This window comes from Pseudorca crassidens, chromosome 15 (assembly GCF_039906515.1).
Source record: "Pseudorca crassidens isolate mPseCra1 chromosome 15, mPseCra1.hap1, whole genome shotgun sequence".
Classification (NCBI taxonomy): domain Eukaryota; kingdom Metazoa; phylum Chordata; class Mammalia; order Artiodactyla; family Delphinidae; genus Pseudorca; species Pseudorca crassidens.
In genome coordinates, this window is record NC_090310.1 from 60,377,198 (window position 1) to 60,395,869 (window position 18,672).

The 18,672-nt window shown below is 43.2% G+C and overlaps 1 protein-coding gene across 1 annotated transcript; it reads left to right on the forward strand.

Annotated features, from left to right (window-relative positions):
- Positions 1-573: 573 nt before the first annotated feature.
- Positions 574-16,060, forward strand: ZNF343 (zinc finger protein 343). The gene is given in 5 exon segments (XM_067707674.1): positions 574-710; positions 2,238-2,303; positions 7,366-7,530; positions 7,705-7,764; positions 13,989-16,060. Coding segments are annotated over 3 exon segments (993 nt in total). The 5' UTR covers positions 574-710; positions 2,238-2,303; positions 7,366-7,412; the 3' UTR covers positions 14,804-16,060.
- The last annotated feature ends 2,612 nt before the right edge of the window (positions 16,061-18,672 follow it).

The window sequence follows — 18,672 nt, forward strand, 5'->3', positions numbered from 1 at the left end:
CCCCGCCCCCCACAAGTAAAATGGCAATGAACACAGGGGTGAGCGAACAGCACAGAGCCAAACTTAGATGGTGCTCGCGGAAGGTGGCATGCATATCTTAGCGCCTAAGCCCAGGGAATTTAGCCTGGTCACGATAGGAAAAATCCACCTGAGATGCTCGCAACCGGAAGCCGGACCCTCCACAAGCCAACCGGAACTGCCTTCGCCGGGTGACCCTGAGCGCCGAGGGTGTGGACCTGGAAGCCGTCACGGAAGCGGCCGCAGAGGCTTCTGGGGAATCTTTCAAGCGAACAGGCAGAGGGAACAGAGATTTCATTCGGGAACCACTACCTGTTTATGCATGGGTATTTTATAAACAGAGACGGGTAGGCTGTCACTACATAGCCACTGTCGTGGTAAATTAACCGCGCGGTCCACAAGCGGCTCCTGGGACGGCCAGCGGGAAGGGAGTCCGCGAGGATTCTGGGAACTGTAGTTCTGGTGTAGTTGAGCGGCCGAGGGCGGGGTGAGCGGTCGGGTCCTCTTTGGAGAGCGAGGCCTGCCGGGCCCGTGGCCCCACGGTGTCCCTCCCCTGCTGCAGTAGGGTGGGGATAGGCCGGGCAGGGCCTAGGGTTGGGAGTTGGGGAGGAGTGCGGCTGCTGGGGGAGTGCGGCGGCCCAGGCCGGCGGGTTCGGGCGGTTTCGTGCTTGGAGGAGGGGGCGCGGCTCGAGGTGCGCGTTTGTGGCGGGGAAATGGGGTGACTCCTCTAGCTGCGAATCCCTGAATTGCGGGGCGTTACGCGGAACTTCACTCCTCGGCTGGGGCGAGAGACCTGGAACTCAAATTTCTTTCTTGGAAACGGGGTGGGTATATTCTGGGCCAAACAATTTACGAGTAGGGGGCAGCTCCAGTGCGCATCCCCGGCGTTTATTTGGGGTGTAGGGGTGTGTTCAGCCAGGGCCAAATAGACATCCCTTGTGATGGGGGCTGGGGGCGCGGCTTGGGCCATGTGTCCCTGGGTGTTGTTTGGCCTGGGAGCACTTACGTGCGTCCCGCATCCCTGAACGGTTGTGGGAACCCAGGACTGATCGTGAATGTCAAGTTTTGTTTTTGATGGGGCTGAATATGACCCAATGGTGATTGGGCGGAGGTGGGGTGGAGGAGAGAGCATCTCAGGCCCTGCTCTGCGTTGGCTTGTTGGCGGTGGGTGGAGGTGAGTTCGACGTGGGCAAAATATCCGTAAGGGGTGGTGGAGTGTCTTGGCTCTGGAGTTCCTTGGGTTTTTAGAAAATGGGGAGGTTTGGGGCCTGAGGCAGACATCCTACAGTGATGGTGCACTGCACCGCTGGGGCCTGCATCTAGGCAGTTTTTTGAGTGCAGGCAGGTCTGCTTCTCTGGGATCTCTTGTCCCACGGTTTGTCCTCATCCCGGGGCCCACTCTGCTTTATGACAAAGATCCCAGATTTGGTTGTAATGTAAGTGGCTTGTTTGGCTAATTCTCCCTCTCTTAGAATGCTTTTCCCTCATGTGTTGGGGTTCAGACCTCTAGTTTGGGACTTACCCAGATTAGGTAGTGTGGGGACCTCTGAGGGCTGCTGGCCAACTGTCCAAATCACTTCTGGGATCTGGTGAAACCCAGGTATCAGGACTTTAATTTTGGGGTAAGGTCAAATTTTAAACCCACGCAGTAGAATAGTACAGTAAACTCACATGGACGTATCACCAGATTCAACATTCATTAATTCACAGACAATCCTGTTTCATATACATCTCCTCAACTTGTCTTTGGATATGCTTTGAGAACTGTCACACCCGGTAGGGGTTGACCATCACTGACATTACAACTCATCCAACGGGCTAAGGCCATGGCACTCCACAGCTAGAGATCAAATCTAGGCACTTTCTAGCTCTGTCACTTCAGTTTATTAGAAGACCTAACTCCGGGCCTTTGGGAGACAAAAGTTGTACAGTGCCTGGAATTGTCTGTGGTGTATAGTAAGAGTTTAGTAAGTGTTAATTATTATTAGTAACAAAGGATGATTTTCCTATTTAATAGCATATCAGGACAGGCTGTATTTTGATGCCCACATATGACTGTGTCCCCAGGAAGCTGTCTACATTCTTCTTTGACAGATCTGAGGCTGTTTTTGTTTTTTAAAGAAGAGGAGCACCCCTTATTTTAAGCTTGGGGATTTTTAGCTTGGTATCTGGGGGCCAAGAGACAGTCCTGAAGCTCACACTGCCTGTTTCATCCTCAGGTTCACCTTCTCACATCCCTGCCTGCCCAGAGAGGACTGTATAGAGAACAAGAGGACTTCTTGCAGGTGGATACCACTCACCTTCCATGTTTCTGCAGTGTCTTCTGTTCTCCAGACCTTGGGCAAATTTCCTTTGCTCATCCTGACGTTTTGTGCCCTGCAGTGTTCCATTTGAGGCTCAGAGGACCTGCTTGTTTCTGTAGGATACCAGGGCTGATTTAAGGGCAAAGGCCTTTAACAGGGAATATTACCCCAGACAAGTGCTCTCATTCAGGTTACCACCGTCCTTGCCCTAGCAACATTTCATCCTGGCTGCTGGATTCCCAAGACTGTGTCAGCTGTTGTAAAATAAAAAATGATGGTAACTACCACTTATTGGGAGTTGTTCTGTGCCAGGCACTGGGCTTTACAATCTCTGTAATATTTTATTCCCTCAGCACTGACTTATTTGAACAAACCTACGCTCACATATGATTCCTCTCTTTGTTACATGTGATGGATAAGAGTTGCACTGTTAATTTCTACAACACATCTTTGGAGCATGTAACTGCTGCCAGAGGGCTTTCTTCTAAGTTAAAACATAAGAACAAAATTACATAATTAATGCCTTTTTTTTTTGGTGGTTAACTTTTCACATAGAAACTACAAATCCATCGTCCAGCATCAACAATAATCAATTCATGTTCAAGGTTGTTTCATATACCACCCCTGCCTCCCACCTTTTTTTGCAGAATTATTTTAAAGCTAATTCTAGACATCATATCATTTCACTTATAAATGTTTCATTATGTGTCCTTAACTGAGAAGGACTTAAATTTACCCTTTTTAAAAAAACTGAGGTATAATTTATATACAACCAACTACACAGATCTGAAGTATATGTTTCAATGGATTTTGACAGACATGTACTCCCGTGTAACCATCACCTCCAACAACTGGAATTTGTGTTCTGTTTCAGAATTCTTTGCCTACACCAAAGTCATGATGGTATTCTCCTATGATTTTTTTTCCTAGAAGCTTAAAGTTTTAGCTTTTACATTTATGTTTATGATCCATTTTGATGTATTTTTTTTGTGTATGGTTTGAGGTTTTGAGGTTTGACATAGTACTTGTTTATAGCACCATTTGTTGAATCGACTCTCCTTTTACCATTGTATTGCTTTGGTGCCTTTGTTGAAAATCATTGACTGTGTAAGTGTGGGTTTATTTCTGGACAGTCTCTTCTGTTAATTTAATCAACATCACACTGTCTTGATAGCTTCAGCTTTATACTAAGTCTGTTGTTTTTATATTTTTAAAAAATTTTTAAATTTATTTTTAGCTGCGTTGGGTCTGTGTTGCTGCGCACGGGCTTTCTGTAGTTTGCAGTGAGCAGGGACTACTATTTGTTGTGGCGTGCGGGCTTCTCATTGCAGTGGCTTCTCCTGTTGCGGAGCATGGGCTCTAGGCACATGGCCTTCAGTAGTTGTGGCGCATGGGCTCTAGGGTGCGTGGCCTTCAGTAGTTGTGGCACGCGGGCTCAGCAGTTGTGGCTTGTGGGCTCTAGAGCGCAGGCTCAGAAGTTGTGGTGCATGGGCTTAGTTGCTCCGGGGCATGTGGGATCTTCCCGGACCAGGGATCAAACCCCTGTCCTTGCATTGGCAGGTGGATTCTTAACTACTGCACCACCAGGGAAGTCCCTATACTAAGTCTTGAAACCATTTATCATAAGTCTTCTTTTACAGGGTTATTCTAGCTATTCAAGGTCCTTTTCATTTCCAAATATTTTTTTGAATCAGCTAGATGTTTTCAACAAAAATAAGTCTTGTGGGATTTTGATTGGAATTGTGTTGAATCTGTAGATCAGTTTGGTTAGAACCGACGTCTCAAGAGCACTGAGTTTTCCAGCCCACAAACTAAGTATATCTCTCTATTTATTTAGGTCTTTAATTTCTCAAAGTAACATTTTGTAGTTCTCAGTGTAGAATGTTTGCACATCTCTTCAAATTCATTCCTATACATTTTATGTTCTTGAATTTTTGGAAATGTTTTTAAAATGTAACTCTCCAGTTGTTTCTGACTAGTATTTAAAAATACAATTGATGTTTGTATGTTGACCCCTCATGTCCAGCCACCTTGCTAAATTTAAATTAACTTACTACTTCTAGTTTTTCTTTTATTGAGGTATAGTTGATTTATAATATTATATAGGTTTCAGGTGTACAACATAGTTATCCACAATTTTTAAAAATTATACTCCATTACAGTTATTATAAAATATTGGCTATATTCCCTGGAGGGTATTATGCTTAGTAAAATAAGTCAGACAGAGAAAGACAAATACTGTGTGATCTTACTTATATGTGGAATTTTAAAAAGCTGAACTCAGGGAAGCAGAGAGTACAGTGGTGATTGCCAGGGGCTGCAGATAGGGGAAATGAGGAGATGTTGGGTACAAACTTTCTCTCTCTGACTTATTTCGTTAAGCATAGTACCCTCCAGGTCCATCCATGTTGTTGCAAATGGCAAAATTTCATTCTTTTTATGGCTGAGTAATATTCCATTGTAGTACATGTATACCACATCTTTATCTGTTCATCTGTTGATGGACATTTAGGTTGTTTCCATATCTTGGCTGTTGTAAATAATGCTTCTGTAAACATTGGGGTGCATGTATCTTTTCAAATTAGTGTCTTTGTTTTCTTTAGGTATATACCCGGAGTGGAATTGCTGGATCATATAATACTTCTATTTTTAGTGTTTTGAGGAACCTCCATGCTGTTTTCCACAGTGGGCGCACCAATTTACATTCCCATCAACTGTTCTCACCAACACTTGTTATTTGTGTTTTTTTTGATGATGGCCATTCTGATAGGTGTGAGGTGATATCTCACTGTAGTTTTAATTTGCATTTCTCTGATGGTTAGTGATGTTGAGCATCTTTTCATGTGCCTGTTGGCCATCTTCATGTCCTCTTTGGAAAAATGTCTATTCACATCTTCTGCTCATTTTTTTTATATTTTATTTTATTTTATCTTCCAAAAAGTGGATATTTTTAATGTATTCGATTAGCAAAGATTAAAAAGTTAGATAATTCCTAGTGTTGGTAAAAAGTTGGAAAGCAGAATTGTATATTCATTGGTGGCAATGCTTCTTATCCAGTCCATGTTCTGTGTATACTGAAAATTTGAGGTCTCTAGGTGCCATACTGTGTATCAGTCTTCACTAAACATCTTCCCTTTTTTTAAAATTAATTTTTATCGGACTATAGTTGCTTTACAATGTTGTATTAGTTTCTGCTGTACAGCAAAGTGAATCAGTTACACGTATACATATATCCACTCTTTTTCAGATTTCCTTCCCATCTGGGTCACCACAGAGCATTGAGTAGAGTTCCCTGTGCTATACAGCAGGTTCTCAAATTAGTGATCTATTTTATACATAGTAGTCTATACATGTCAATCTCAATCTCCCAATTCAACCTACCTTCCCTTCCCCCGTTGGTAACCGTAAGTTTGTTCTCTACATCTTTGACTCTATTTCTGCTTTGCAAATAAGTTCATCTCTATCATTTTTCTACAGTCCACATATAAGTGATATTGTACGATATTTGTTTTTCTCTTTCTGACTTCACTCTGTATGACAGTCTCTCGGTCCATCCATGTCTCTGCAGATTTCTGCCCTTTTTTCTTTTTTTTAATTAATTAATTAATTTTTGGCTATGTTGGGTCTTCGTTGCTGTGTGTGGGCTTTTTCTAGTTGTGGAGAGTGGGGCCTACTCTTCGTTGCGGTGTGTGGGCTTCTCATTGTGGTGGCTTCTCTTTTTGCAGAGCACGGGCTCTAGGTGCACGGGCTTCAATAGTTGTGGCATGCAGTCTCGGTAGTTGTGGCTCGCGGGCTTAGTTGCTACCTGGCATGGGGGATCTTCCCAGACCAGGGCTTGAACCCACGTCCATTGCATTGCCAGGCAGACTCTTAACAAATGCGTCACCGGGGAAGTCCCCCCATTTTTTAATTGAGTTGTTTTTTTGATATTGAGTTGTATGAGCTGCGATTTTTTGATATTGAGTTGTATGAGCTGCTACAACTTCTAGTTTTTATTTGGACTTTTGGATTCTAGGATACAGTCATGACTGCAAACAAAGATAGGTTTATTTCCCATAGATAATCATTTTTATTATTTTTCTATATATACCTCCAGTATTTAAAAAAATTTTTTTTGAAGTCCAGTTGATTTACAATGTTGTGTTAATTTCTGCTGTACAGTAAAGTGATTCAGTTATACGTATATCTGTTCTTTTTCATATTCTTTTCCATTATGGTTTATCACAGGATTTTGAATATAGTTCCCATGCTATACAGTAGGACCTTGTTGTTTATCCGGCAGTATTTTTTATGAAAAGACAATCAAAGATTAAACACACATATTAAACCCTGCTCCCCACCCCCCACCTTTCCTAAAGGGGTCCTTGTTAAACTGAACCTTTTAATTGATATGTAATAAAATATACCCACCACTTCCTTACTGGCTTTTGGATTTTATGTGTGTTTTTTTTTGGCCATGCCCTGTGGCTTGCGGGATCTTAGTTCCCCCATCAGGGATTGAACGTGCACCCGCTGCTGTGGAAGTGTGGAGTCTTAACCACTGGACTGTCAGGGAAGTACCTCCTTGTTTTTTTTTTTTTCTTTTAGAGTAGGTTTACCTTTCCTCTGTTCTCAGAACATGAGAGATGGTGGAATAACGCGGTGCTTACAAGTGGCACTGTCACTTTCAGTCACATTTCCTTGTCCAGGGCAAGTCATGAGACCAAGCCTGACGTCAGGGGCAGAGAATTACACAGAGAAACAAATAATTGGGAATGTTGATGATATCTACCACAAAGGGCCTACAGGCTAGAAAGGAATGAGGTAAAAAAAAAAGCAAGGAACCTTGTGGACTGAGACTCTATGTGTATTGTGTGAGAGGACAGGATCCCTGCTGAAGAGGCACAGGCATAGGGCCCACAATAAGGGTCCCAGCAATGTCAAATTGCTTCTCTGTCCCACAGGTCCCGGCTGCATGGCAACAAGTTGGGCTTTTATAAGTAAGTTTTGGAGGAATCACACCAGGCAGCAGAAATTGATCTTGAGATGAAATCATTTCTACCAGGCCTCCTGGCAGAATTTCAAGGCGAACACGGGGCTGACTCTGGGGCCATGATGTTGCCTGATCCTTCTGCCTGGAGAGAGCAGGACTGGGAGGAGATGTTGCCTTTGGAGAACAGGGAAGTTGCGGAAACTGTGAAGACACCGACTCAGAATCACAAGGCAAAAGGTGAGTGCTGTTGAGGGTCCAGAGAGGTGAAGAGGGGGAGCAGGGCTCCAGGTTTACTGCGAATGCCTTGTGATCACAGGCAAGTGGAGACTTCCTCTTCACAAGTCACGGAGGAGCTGCTCTGGGAGCACCATGGGAGCCCCAGTTTCTCATAGCTTCTTTTTCCTTCTCTAGGTTTGCCTTCTCACAAGACTGACTGGCTTCAAGAAAAGGAGGGAAAAGTCCAAAATACTGGTGAGTTGGGGTTACATTTATTTAAAGTCTCTCAAAATTGCTCTTAAGGACATGTGGCAAGTAGCGAAACATTTATTCAAGAAAATCTACTAAATCAGCAAGAGTCTGTGGCATTTGTCCCACAACCTGCTCCCTCCTGGTCACCCTTCAGCTCAGTGTAATGGAAGCTGTACTCCAAATGGGTACAGCTAAGAAGATGGGACTTTCTTCCCCCAGTTCACAGTCTTTTTCCCTGGGAGGGGCAAGCTACCAGCAATTCTTATTCCCCCCAGCTCAGTGTGGCAGGCAAGTATGGCCAAGAAGTCTGGCATTTTCTATCTCTATTTGTATGATGACCCTATTTGTATGATGGAAGCTCTGTCTCAGGCACAGGTGGTCAAGAATCAGGAGGGACCTTATTGCCTTATCCCCATCTTGCTCATAGGGCAGACAGAGATCCTGTGCTAGGAGAAGCATGCTGAGAAGAAAAGGAGCTGCCACCCCTGCCCAGTGCCCCACTGTTAGAGCAGGAGTGTCACACTGAGCGAAGTGGTCTGCCAGTCCTGTGCCACCTCTGAGTAGTGGTGCAGAGGTCCTGCCCTGGTGGGAGGCAGGCCATAGGAACAGAGAGCTCTACAGCGCTCCCTAAGGGGACTGGCTTTGTGTGGAACTGAGCAGGGAAGTTGAAGTCTTAGGGTGTTGTCGAAAACAGTGGAGATTTTGGTGGTGAGCAATTAAGAGGAAACTGAGAAGCCTGTGATAGCAACAAGGGAAATGGCAGATCACCTGGAAGTTTAACAGAGAAAGCAGGGAAAGAAATTGCTGAGAGGAGCTCTCCTACGGGTCGGAGTAAGTCTCAAATACTGGCCTCAAAATTACCCCTGCAAAAGGATCTGACTTTAATTGGATCAGACTATGGAGCCATTTATACTCCAGGACATTGTTGAAAACAGTAGAGCAATCAGCAACCAATAGTGGAGGCTAACAGTCGGGTGTGATACCAATAGAGGCAGACCTGCTGGAAGCTTAACGGGGAAGTCAAGGAGAGACACAAAGAGAGCCCTCTGTCAGGAGGGGGAAGGTCTGGGTGACTGTGTGTTTGCTCAAGGCTGCACCCTCTGAGGAGCCACTGCTTCAGGGAAATAACCTTCATCGAACTAATCCAGACAGGTCTCAAAACAAATGAACAAGCAGACAGCCACAATCTAGGAAGATGGCAGGGTTGGTATCCAGAGTTGCTACAATATTTTACCTAAAATGTCCAATATTCAAAGAAAAATTATATGGATAAGGGGAGGGAGAAGGAGGGAAAGGGAAAGAAAGAATATATGAATTTAAGAATGAGAGAAAGCCTAAATAAATTTTCCGGTCTGTAAAATGAAAACAACTTTTCAGTTCTATGAGTTAAATTATAATCTCACTGGATTGTAAATTCATCTTCCCCTATTGGTTATGAGTTGTTCATTCATTGATACACTATAGACACAAAGTTATACTCCTAGAGAATGTCCAGTGGGGTTGGGGCTAGGAAGCAAAGTAAGCTAAATGCCCTGCTTTCATTCCAGGAAGCTTATTGAAGTCTAGGCAGAACTTGGAGATATTGTGGGTTTGGTTCCAGACCACCATGGTACAGTGAATATCACAGTAAAGTGAGACACGTGAAATTTTTGGTTTCTCAGTGAATATAAAAGTTATGTTTACACTATACTGTAGTCTATTATGTGTTCAATAGCATTATGTGTGAAAAAACAATATACATACCTTAATTAAAAAATACTTTATTGGACCCTGGAGGTCCAGTGGTTAAGACTTCGCCTTCCATTGCAGGGGGTACAGGTTCGATCCCTGGTCAAGGAGCTAAGATCCCACATGCCTCACAGCCAAAAAACCAAAAACATAAAACAGAAGCATTATTGTAACAAATTCAATAAAGACTTTAAAAATGGTCCACATCCAAAAAATCTTTAAAAAACACTTTATTGCTAAAAAATGCTAACCATCCTCTGAGCCTTCAGCAAGTTGCAGTAGTAACATCAAAGATCATTCATCACAGATCACTGTAACAAATATAATAATAATAAAAACATTTGAAATGTGAGAATTACCAAAATCTGACACAGAGACACGTGGTGAGCAAATGCTTTTGGAAAAATGGCGCCAATAGACTTGTTTGACTTGGGGTTGCCACGAACCTTCAATGGTAGAAAACTTGATGTCTATGAAGGGCAATAAAGCAAAGTGCAGTAAAATGAGGTACACCTGTACTGCTCTACGTGATGAGTGAAGCATTGAGGGCTTTATTTTAAAAAGGTTAAAATACCAGGCAAAGACAGATTTTGCAGATCCCATTTAGTATAACCCGAACTCTTCAAAAATGCTTATTCCGGGCTCCATCTGTTCACTCCTGCTTTTCTCTGTGGTTGACGTTTTCTTTCATTTTCTCCTCTAAATCGTCTCTATTCCCTAATGCCCAGCACAAGCCTTGTGTACATGATGCTTTTTTTCTTCTCCAGTGCATGCCCTACTCTTCATCTCAGAATTCCTCCATTCCTCAGGGTCATTGAGCACTGCTTTAGGTTTTCAAATTGATTCACAAATCATTTCTCCAAAGAAATCAAAAGCGTCCGAGGGCCAGGAATGAGTTTTATGCATCAGTTATGTGCTCCTCAGATTTTAACACAAAGCCGTAGTAATAATGCCCAGAAGAACTTGATACAGAGAACCATGTACTCTGAAAAGAATTAGATCAACTTCTTGCATATCCAGACTCTCCGGGGCCACCAGCTATGTTCCTCATAGTGGGAGGACTGATGGGGACTTGCTGTATGTCCCTTAATTTATTGCTTGTTTATAGGTACCAGTTACATTCAGGGATGTGGCTGTGGTCTTCACAGAGGCAGAATGGAAGAGACTGAGCTCTGAGCAGAGGGACCTATACAGAGAAGTGTTGCTGGAGAATTATAGGAATCTGCTCTCATTGGTGAGGCAGTGTTCTTTCCTTCATTAATTCAGTGGAGATTTACTGACCACCTCCCATATGGCAGAAAATGTTCTAGACACTTAGAACATGTTAGTGAATGAAGTGGTAATCTCTGCCCATGGGGAATTACTTTCTACTGTAGGGAGACAGCTAACAAAAAACTTCATATTCAGGGACATTATTATTATTTAAAAATTTTTGCATATGTTTAATTTTCTTTTTTATTGAGGTATAGTTGATTTACAATATTACATAAGTTTCAGGTGTACAACGTAGTGATTCACAATTTTTAAAGGGTATACTCCATTTTTGTTATTACATATATAGGGATATTATAATATGGTATGTTAGAAGGTGATAAGCACTACGTAGTAAAAAATAATAATAAAATAGAACCGGATAAAGGAGTATTAAGTGTGAGAGTGTGGCTGGCTGAATTTTGAAACTGGGTATTTGAAATCACCAAGAAGGTAACATTTGACCAAAGGGAGTTAGAACTCTAGGTATCTAGGATAAGAGCATTTCAGGTGGAGGGCCTCATCGGTGCTAAGGCCCTAAGGAATTGGGGTGCCTGCTGGGTATAAGGAACTACAGTGGAGGCACAGTATGCAAGGGGAGAGCAGTGAGAAATGCCTTCTAAGACAGAAGTTAACATTAAATATCAAAGTTTGTATGGCTTTTGAGTTTCATAAGCCATATTTTTTTCATTTATTTAAAAACTGACATCGATTCTTTAAATCTAGGTTGATAAATACTTTTGATTGTGACATTTCTCTGGATCAGGGGTTGGCCAACTTTTTCTGTAAAGGGCCAGAAAGTAACTATTTTAGGTTTTGTGGGTGATATGGTTTCTGTAACCACTCTCAACTCTGCCCTTGTAGGGCTAAAGTAGCCATAGACAACAGGTAAATAAATGAGTATAGCTGTGTTCTAGTAAGACTTTTGTGGACACTGAATTTTGGATTTCATGTAATTTTAATGTATCATGAAGTATTATTGTTCTTTTGATTTTTTTCCAACTCTTTAAAAATTTAAAAGTCATTCTTAGCTTGTAGACTGTGCAGAAATAGAGGGCCAGATTTAGCTTGTGGGCCATAGTTTTCCCACCCCTTGTTCTAAATCAGTGCTGTCCAGTAGAAATATAATGTGAGCCATGTGGGTAATTTTAAATTTCCTAGTAACCACATTTAAAAAAGTAGAAGTAAATGGATGAAATTAATTTTAATAATATCTTATTTAACCCAATATATCAAAATATTTTCATGTCAACATATAATCAATATAAAAATTAATTAGATATTTTACTCTTTATTTTTGTACTAAGTGTTCAAAATCTGGTTGTTATTTTATACTTAGAACACATTTTCGCTCAGACCAGCCACATTTGAAGTGCTCAGGAAGCATACAGCTGGTGGCTACCATATTGGATAGCGTGGTTCTAGATATTCCTGTAGTTCTAGATAAATCAGGTAGAGAAAAATCACATTTTTGGAGACACAAACTAGTTTTAGGCAGGAGTTTCTTCAGGTGTTTCCTTAAATGGCATAGCTATTTCCCTGATATGGATTAATCAGGTTTACTTTTTTCATTTTCATCTTCTTTGACATGTTTTGATCTGATTTCATCTCGTTTGAGCTCCATCTAATTAAGTGTGGATTCATCTGTTTCAGTCTGGTTCTGTGTGTTTTGATTTGGCCTTAGCTAGTCAGTCTAACTAGATTTTGTTTTTATTTTTCTCTTGTCATATTATCTTCCTTCTCTGTGTTAATATGTTTAACGGGTTCCAAGGAAAATATCAAAATGACCTTGTTCAGATTAGTCTTGATATTGAATGCCTGGATCCCACTTGCATTTCTTGAAGTTGTGTCCTTTGTCTTGCTCAGCACCACAATATCCTGCAGTTCTCCTGCCTCTTACGTCTCTTGTGGGCTTTTCTCTTACTTTTTTCTTTTCTTTGGACTGTAAGGGTCCATAGGACTAGTGTCACATTCTCTTTTTTTCTATGTCAGTATTCACACCCTTGAACAGTTTGTGAACTTCACCGATTTTACCCATCACCTATTATAATGAATCCATTTTCTTTGTCACTGTCTCACCTGTGCTTTATCTTCATATTTCTATTTGGTTACAAGACAGCACAAGTTTATTCTCAAACTTATTTGAGATAATTGAGATAAATTGAGATCATACTATTTTTCCTCCTAAACCAGTCTCTCTTTCTCTAGTTCTTCACATGTTCATGTTATGATGTCTCTTCTTCAAAGGTACTCCCTGAAATAATCTTTAAAGCTTTCATAGGGGAAATATTTCAGTTAGTTTAGGCTAGGTAATGCTGTGATAACAAACAACCCCAAACTTTGCAAATGTTCATTTCTTACTTAATATCTACTGTCTACAGTTCAGGTATACAGCTCTATTGGTTCAGCTCTACTGGCTCTGGGATCTAGGCAAAAGGAACAGCCTCTATCTGGGTCATGGGATTCTTAAGGAAGAGGGAAAACAGCAATGATAGAACCATACTGTGCCTCTTAAAACTTGTTTGGAAGAAGCACTAACTTTTCACTAACCTTTGTTGGCCAAAGCAAATCCCATAGCCACGTCTGATGTCACTATAATGGGATTAGTTTGGGCACAAGGTACCAGAATCCTGAAATCATGGAGCATGTCTTTCTGTCCACTGCTGAATCCACAATACTTTAGTAGAGAACCTAGTACTTAGAAATTTTTAGTATTTGTTTGTGGGTGGACAACTGGAAATTCAGATTTATTTCATATACAGTCTCTTTAACCACTGTTTCATATACTGTTTCCTACATTTGAAAGCCTTCAGACCTAGTGACTTTTTTTGTATATCAGTCTTCTATTTTGTAATAGAAAAGACATGAAAGAGGTTTCCACATAGGTCATAGAGACTGTTACCTCCAAGTAGAACAGAGTTGTGGACAGTCTATATCAATGTGATATAGACTTAGATGATTTAGTCAGAGGAAAAGTCTAAGGGTAGTTGAGGCTACTTGCAGAGCAAAAAGGTTCCTAGTCTGACTGACATATAGAAGATGCTTTTGTTATGGATTTTCTGGATTGCAATAGAAAATGGAATGTGTAGAAGTGGAATGTAAAGGAATTATTGGTGGGAAACAAATTGTGTTGTATGTATATTGTCAATTACAGTTGTGGCAGTAAGACACTTTCTGTCCTAAGACAAGGCAGAACGGCCCAGCAGCCCTACTTAGGGCTTCTCTAACTGAAAACCTTCTCTCTCCAGCAGAACCAAAGCCAGAGATCTACCCCTGTTCTTCCTGCCTTCTGGCCTTTTTCTGTCAGCGGTTCCTCAGCTAACACACGCTGCAGATCTTCCCGGGTGTGTGTGTAGAAAATCACTTCCACCTGGGGGATTCTGGCCTGGGGCATCGGGGGCAGCAGTATTCTGCTCACAGCTGCTGGAGTGAAAACACAGAAGGCCAAGAGAAAGAAGGTGACTCCAGACTCTGGTGCTCGAGGACAGAGGAGAGACGGCCCTTACGTGCATTGCCCAGCCCACCCTGAGAACAGTCAGCAAGTCCTGGAGAAGGCAGCGCAGTGGTAGAAATAGAGCCCAGCGCAGCCCAAAGGGTAAACCCTTTGCAAGCAGACAAAGAAATGAACGAATTAGAAACCTCAAGCTCTGGAGCAGTCAACTGTCAAGAACGTGAACTAGACTGTAGCCCCAAATCAAACTGCATTACAAACCAGACCATCCTCTTAGGGGAGAAGCCCTATGTCTGCAGGGAGTGTGGGCGAGGCTTTAAAGATAAGTCGAACCTCATCAGACACCATTGGACACACTCAATGGAGAAGGCTTATGTGTATAGTGAGTGTGGCCGAAGTTTCAGCCAGGTGTCAACCCTTGTTAATTACCGGAGGACACACACAGTGAAGAAGCCTTACATGTGCAAGGAGTGTGGGCGGGGCTTTAGCCAGAAATCACTCCTCCTTGTGCACCAGAGGACACACTCAGGGGAGAAGTATTATGTTTGCAGGGAGTGTGGGCGAGGCTTTAGCAACAAGTCAAGTCTCATAAGACACCAGAGGACACACTGAGAGGAGAAGTCTTGTGTATGCAGGGGTCCTGGGCAGGACTTTAGCAATTAGTCGAACCTCTTCTTACGCCAGAGAGACATGCGGGGAGTAGTCTGTATGTGTGTGTGGGGTGTGAGTGAAGCTTCAGAGATGTGTTGACCCTCATCAGGCAGTGAGGCACATTCAGGGCAGGAGCCTTATGCGTGCAGAGTGTGGGTAGCTGTCAACCCTCAGTGCTCAAAGAGGACGCACTTAGGTGGGAAGTATTGTGTGTGTAGGGACTGTGGGGAAGCTTTAGCAATAAGTCAGCATTTATGGAACATCCAGTGGCCGACTCAGGAGAAGCGTCATGTGTTCAGGGAGTGCTGACAGGCATTGGGAAAAGAACCGACAGGAGGGCTCCAGATGGCTCACTCAGGGAGGAGCTGTGTGTTTGCAGGGAGTGTGGGCAAGGCTCTTGTGATCAGTCAGCTTTCTTCACACACTGTAGGGAGAATCCTTATGTGGGGATACTGTGGGGCTGCTCCAGCCAACTGCTGCTGATAGCTGCAGAGATGAATTCCTCACTAGACTTGCTCTCAGCCACAGGGAGCTGCACTTCCCAAGGGATGCCTCCTGGCCAACGACTGATTGATACGGGGAGACAAAACCCTAGCCGGACTCTGCTGGGACAACTCCACAGGGTCATCCCAGATCCCAGGGTCCCCATGAAACTGAATGATCTCAAACACATTGCAGGTCAGCTTCTTCCTCTGCCCAGTCCTGTCCTCATTCCCCGATAAGCCACTCAATTCTCTGCCTCATTGTCTCTCCAGGGAATCCACCCTAAGATAGCATAAGCACACAAGGAGTGTGGACGAGGCTTTGGCTAAAAGTCGCTCCTCAACAAACCCCAGAGTATACAGAATAGAAGCTCTGTGTGTGCGGGGAGAATGGGTAAGGACACCTCAGGATGCATCAGAGAACAGCTTTTGAGGGAGAAGCTTTACAAGGCAGGGAGGGAGACTGGGAAGATTTAGCAGTAAGTTACACCTGGTGCAGCCGAGGACACTCAGGGAGTCCTATGTGGGTGGGGTTGTGGGCGGAGCCTTATTCTGACACCCCTCCTCACAGATCACTACCTCACTCACCTCCTGGGGGGGTTTCAGAAGTCTTGACCCCCACCCGTCCCCATACTCTTTTTGAGAGTGAAGATGGCAGTAACAATAAACATGTTTTTTCCACTCTTTGTAATCAGATGGAATAAAAAAGTAGAAGGCTTTATTTAAGTAAGAATAATCAATTTGTTTTACTTTCAAACACCAATTTTTCCCCATGTTTTCATGTCTTTCTGTTCTCATAAATTGTTCAATAAGCTCAGGCTATGTACTTTAGTCACTCATCTGTCTGGAAAGGAATTAAATTTCACAACCTGGATTTCTGCATGAATTCAACCCTTGAGAAAAAATAAGTCCCAATCAACCTAGTAGATTTATTGGAGGATCTGATTCGTTGCATGGGGAGGAAGATGTAGGTTCTGGAGACATGCCCACTGAAGCAAGGGAATTTCCCGGGTCTCTGGGGGCTGGGTTGCCTCTTCTGACTGATCACTCCCTTTGGCTTCTGTGAAAGCTCCCTTCCCTGACTTCTTTCTCTTCCTTCTAGTCTCTATTCAGGTCTCTGCTGTATCCTTCTCTACCACTGAAGCATTGTTTTTCCTTCCAGATTCCAGAGTCAGGTCCTTTAACCACGCCCAAACTGTTTTCCAGTCATGAATCATTGTTTTGGGTCTCTTACCTACTTGGTATCAAGTAGGTAAGATCAGATCATAAGTCTAAAGACCCCTGGGGAATTCCCTGGTGGTCCAGTGGTTAGGACTCTGTGTTTTCACTGCTGAGGGCTGGGGTTCAATTCCTGGGCCCTAATCCTGCAAGCCACGTGGGGCAGCCAAAAAAAACAAAACAAAAAAACCCCTAAACACAGCTCCAATGCCACGTCCCCTCATCCCTCCAATCCTAGGGTCTAGTCCTGCTAATGACACCCACATCATCCCTCCACTAACTGGTCCAAGATAACCTGGTCATACCCCTGCCCTTGTTTTTCAGCCCAAGGACCTGGCCTTTAATCACACCCTTTCCTAGTCTTCCTCCCTCAGAGCCCAAATTGCCCAGATTTTTGACAACTCTGCATGCCCTGGCTCTGACTTCTATGTCCTAAGCCAGAACTCTTTACTGGAGAGGGTTGGCCGCAGCTCTAGCAAATTTGTTTGTTCAGTTGGAGTTTGCCAGATCCACAAAATGGATATCAGGCTTTGAAAATCAGAAAAAGCACAGGCTGATTTTGTTGCACTATCAAAGAGGGGGGCAGTAAAAGAGAGTCCAAAGGCCATGAAGTCAGCTTTCCAGTGGGTCCTGAGTCAGCTCTGGTTGAGAGGATGTGAGTGCCAGGAGCGTGGGTCCCCACCCTTTGCCACATTTCCCGTCATGTTTCTTTGCTGGAACTGCCCCTATAACATCAACAATTTGCTTTGGGTCAGAACTGGAAGCCACAGAAGGAAAAGTGTTTATGGGTATGCAGTCTCTAGGGTCTGAAGAGGGATAGGCCCTCTATGTTCCAGATGACCCCAAGACCCCTCCCTGTGTCCTGCCATTGGGAGAGAAACATGTGAACAAACCAGCACCTTCCTTTGGGAAGGAAAGGTGGGAGGAAAGAAAACGATGCAGATTCTTTTTAACTGAAGTCCCTTATAACCTGTAGTGACCTCAGACGTGTTCCAGGGAAAGGACTGTCAGTCCTAGCCCAGCAAAGGGAGAGGGGTATGGGGTTATCTTTCCAAGCCTGGAAAGGGGCTTCCCCAGACTGCTGCTACTCTGTCCTTTATCTCTAGGAAGGGCCACTGGAACCAGCTCCTGTATTCCATCCCAGCAGGAAGCAGAACCGGGGTGTGTGAGGTGAGCTCTCCCTCCAAAGAAAGGAAGGTACACATCCCCACTCCCTAGGATTTTCCTTTCTGCCCCCAGGGAGGAGCTCAGACGTACAATAAGAGCTTATTTCCGACAGGAGGTCAGTGGCCTCAAACTCAGAGGCCTGCAGTGTCCAGGCAGGTCCTATACTAATGAGGGGGTCAAGCCTCAATTGGGTGGGGGTGCTTTGGGAAACTGGGGAACTCAAACTCAAGTTGCTTCCTACATCCTTCCTGGTCTCCTCACTTGACCCCACTCTAGAAAGCCTTGAGCACCTCGTTTGGGCCTTTTCATTTAATGATCCAAATGTCCTGCCCCTTTTTGAGCCATGACCTTGACTTCAGAACCCTCCAGCATTCTTCCCCGTGTTCAGTTTTAGAACTGTCTTTTTCATGTTGAGTTTTGCTTAGTTTTCTGAAAAACATGGCAGTAGATTATGAAAAATGAACATCAGTTTTGATATGGGAACATCTGACCCAATAACACAATGGTGTGGAAACTCCGTAATCTGACAAAAGAACGTGTAAAAATGCGATGATTTGGCGGCACCTTGTGTGATGAATCCATGTGAGGGCCACCTGTGGGTCACAGAGAGGATCTGGGTTGGGGGGACTTTCAAGATGGCTGGCAATCTGACAGCCCCTGGCTCTGAAATTAGGTACAGTGGGTTAGATTTAAAGTGACCTAATTTATACACACAAGCTCTAATCTGACTTTTAAATATCTGTACATATATTTCTCATATATTCAAAGTAAGCATGTATAAATTTTTTATCAATTTTTTTCTAAAAGAAAACAGATAGTAAAGGATTCTTGGCAAAACATGAGATTTTCTCATTGCATAATCTTTCTCCTAGTGGAAATACCATGTTATCCTTTATTTCCTCCTAATTAAGCACGACATATATAAAGGATAAAAATCCATATTCTTATATAAAGATTATTTTT